This window comes from Orbilia oligospora (genome assembly GCF_000225545.1).
Source record: "Orbilia oligospora ATCC 24927 unplaced genomic scaffold scaffold00006, whole genome shotgun sequence".
Taxonomy (NCBI): domain Eukaryota; kingdom Fungi; phylum Ascomycota; class Orbiliomycetes; order Orbiliales; family Orbiliaceae; genus Orbilia; species Orbilia oligospora.
Window position 1 is genome coordinate 1,686,482 of NW_011645563.1, and position 3,204 is coordinate 1,689,685.

Here is a 3,204-nt window from a genome sequence, read left to right on the forward strand (position 1 = left end):
TGTGGTGGTAGTGCCGAGTGGGATGTAAAAAGGAGTATGAAGGTCAAGCGTACGTGAAGTTAAAAATGAATATTCGAATTCGAGGTGGTCTTGTTCCCAATCCCGCGACACTATACTAGACCACTACACCACCACAACCCTCGGCTTGGGCGCCCGGATTAGAGATTATTATTATATGTACCAGAATACATGAAAGCAACCACTACCAACTAGTCCCTAATTGTAGTCCCAAAGTTGGGTCACGCATTATATTCTTTTTAGTATAACAACTCCTTATCATTTTGTTTGGCCCGAGAAACGTTCGAAACCACGCCATCTCAAATAAACAGCGAATTCGAAAGAAAGTGAAAGGTTACAATCAAATAGGTTCTAATTGCTACAGAGTGGTGTTCCTTGGGTTATGTTAGAACTTACGCGCCAGCTGCAGCACAAATGCTTACAAATATACCTTGAAAGTTTCTATTTTTCAAAGGTGATCGTAGATAGCAAATAGACATTAAGAAGAGGTATTTGGGTAGATCTTTGGTCCATGTTGGCTTTTGGTCCTGCTACTTCCTACCGCTCTCACTCCACATCGCAACTAGCTCGGTGCCACTTGGCCAAGGTCACTTGGCGTACAGCACGACGGTGTGGGCAGTGCGCAACTCTCTGTTGCACGGGGGGATCCAAATTGGAGCGGTCGGCCCAAAGAGCGGCCAATTTCTAATTAGGTTGAACAGCTTTAATACAAAGAGGCCCGCAGATACGTTTTCATGATTAGCCGGACTGAATACACTTTTTACCGGAAGAGTACCTTCCAAATTGGAAGATGGCCCCAGGAAAAGTTACGAAATAATGCAGTGTCGCATCCAAGGCAAACATCTTCATAGTACTGGTATATCCGTATGTCAACCTCAAGAGGCAAATAATTTAAATTTTGTTCTATTTATTTGAAGACCTTTAGCTTTTTATCATAAAGGTACAGCCCGGGCCATAGAGCGCAATCGATACATCTTACATAAGCTTAAAATTATTATTAAATTATGTCCATCTTGTTATACAATTGGAAATTCAGAGCACTGGTCTTGAGGATAGGATAATCTAGACCAGTTGGCCGGCCGAGAAGAAACGAATTGCACTAGCGTTCTAAATCTATGTTTATATATATAATCTCGCGGACTCAAAACAAAGCTTTCGTAGGTCCAGATTATGATGTAGTAAAGGCAAACGAGCTGTTGTATTATGAAACCTCGGGAAGAGAGTTGACAGACTAGACTCTGGTAGCGATTCTCTCTACCTCTATTTTGGCGAGCATCGGCGAGGCTGATTCTTAGGGAACCTTAAATTGTAATGTAAACCCATGAAACTGTTGTCTTCGACGTGGTCGCGGAGTCGGTCTGTGTCAAAGTAGTTGTGACCGCCACAGTGTCTGTGATTGTAAACGAGGTTTCCGTGACGGAGGGAATGATGACTGAGGAGGTGACTGGTGCTGCAGTCTGGGTCAAATAAACTGTGCTTGTAGTCCCCGGTTCTATCGTGAGGCAGTTGCAGGCGCTAGAAATTCGCGAGGGAGGGTAGGTGCTCGACAAAATTTGTTCTGATAATGGTTTTTTCGTTTTACATGTGCGCTTAACCTTGTTCCAAACAAGGACTGTCTGCAGTCGCGTTACGATGACCGTTTTTGTGTTCGTGATGGTTGAGTAGTCGGTATTTGTAATCGTGGCTGTCTCTGTGAGGAGGTGGGTTGAAGTGGAAGTTGATACTTCAGTTGTTGTGCTACACAAGCAAATTAGTATATTATGAACTGGACGGAAGCCTAAAGTGTTAGAGATGTCTATCTACAGAGCTTACATGGTGGGTGTAATGGTCTTTCCTACAACGGTGACTGTCGTGTGAACCTTTCCAAGCCAACTGCTGCAAAACTCCAGCCCTTGCGCTAGGTTTTCTTGGCCCCGAATGAGACGAAGCAAATTGTCGGCATTGCAGGCGGTGCGTTCTTCTAATTGAGAGCCATTGTATGCTTCTGGGTCTGGGATTGCGGCGCCATTGATGGCAGAGCCTAGAAGGAGAGCGGAGAGGACAAGACGTGGGAGAGTATAAAGCATTTTGAAAGACGAATTTGAATATTATATATTAATTCTACACCCAGCGAGAACAAGTCAATCGCAGAAGCCGACTAAAATATATGACCCAAGCTCTCACAGAATTCTAGTAGGAGATCAGAAGATTGAGTTCAAGGAAACAGGCCCATCTATTTAAACGGGAGCGTCGGGAGTTCTAGGCCAGGACAGAAAGCGATCGAATAGAACCTAGAACCCCTTATTCGGCGTGGCAATATGCATGTATGGTCTGTCATTACCAGGCTTTTTTACTCCGAAGTGCGAGGCCAATGGTGATTAAGCATTTTGCGAAAAATGCTAGCGGCTCCGCTGCGGCTGAACAAAAAAACCTAAAAAAACGCCAGGAAAACATACTAATATTTTCGCATGTTGGATAAATGAGTTTTTGGCTACAGATTATGGCTGCAGGCGCCGCACCGACTAACCGCATCAGGTACATATCCGGAATCATCGATATTTGGTTTCTACGTAATCACCATAGCCAACGACGAGTGAACACGGCTCAGCAATCGGGTTTGCAGTGGGCGGATTGACTATCACTGTGTGGTCCGCTCGTTGCCCGCTCGTTGCCCCAACTAAACAACCAGATATTAGCCGAAGTAACATTTATGAGTGATCAAAGTGATGCCTGTATTTGTGGCGTCTGGGAACCAATCAGCGCTGGATTCCCTAGCAAAATCCGCGCATCGTTGCCACCGCGCCACCGCACAGTCCTTTGATAAGTGGATAATAGCTTTGGCACGGAACAGCATCTTTCTCGAGCGAGGCCCGGAAGGTAGAGGCTTTGATCACGAAGTTCCATGGCTCTAGGCTCTACACGATAGACCACATAATATTCCTACTACTGCTGTATGGTCAGCGAACATCACCATCCTACAACTAGACTGACGCGAACCGTGGTACCATACCGCGAGTCGAACGCGAACACCGTATTGCTCCGAGTCTGGCTCCTTGGCTCGGCTCAAGCTCTCGGACGAGTAACATAGGTTGGCTATGGTAGCTAGTGCGTATGTCCGGGGCAGTGTTGATGTCTCACGCAAATTTGGCGAACGATCTGAACAAACTTTTGAGCTAAAAAGTTTATTCCATAAAATATGGTTACTAT

General features: G+C 45.3%; 1 protein-coding gene across 1 annotated transcript; it reads right to left on the reverse strand.

Moving 5' to 3' along the window:
* Positions 1–1,319: 1,319 nt before the first annotated feature.
* AOL_s00006g512 (uncharacterized protein) lies at positions 1,320–2,084 on the reverse strand (the record flags this gene model as incomplete). Its single annotated transcript, XM_011119821.1, has 2 exons — positions 1,320–1,755; positions 1,831–2,084. 2 exons carry the CDS (start codon positions 2,082–2,084, stop codon positions 1,320–1,322), a joined length of 690 nt encoding a protein of 229 aa, XP_011118123.1.
* Between the last annotated feature and the right edge of the window lie 1,120 nt (positions 2,085–3,204).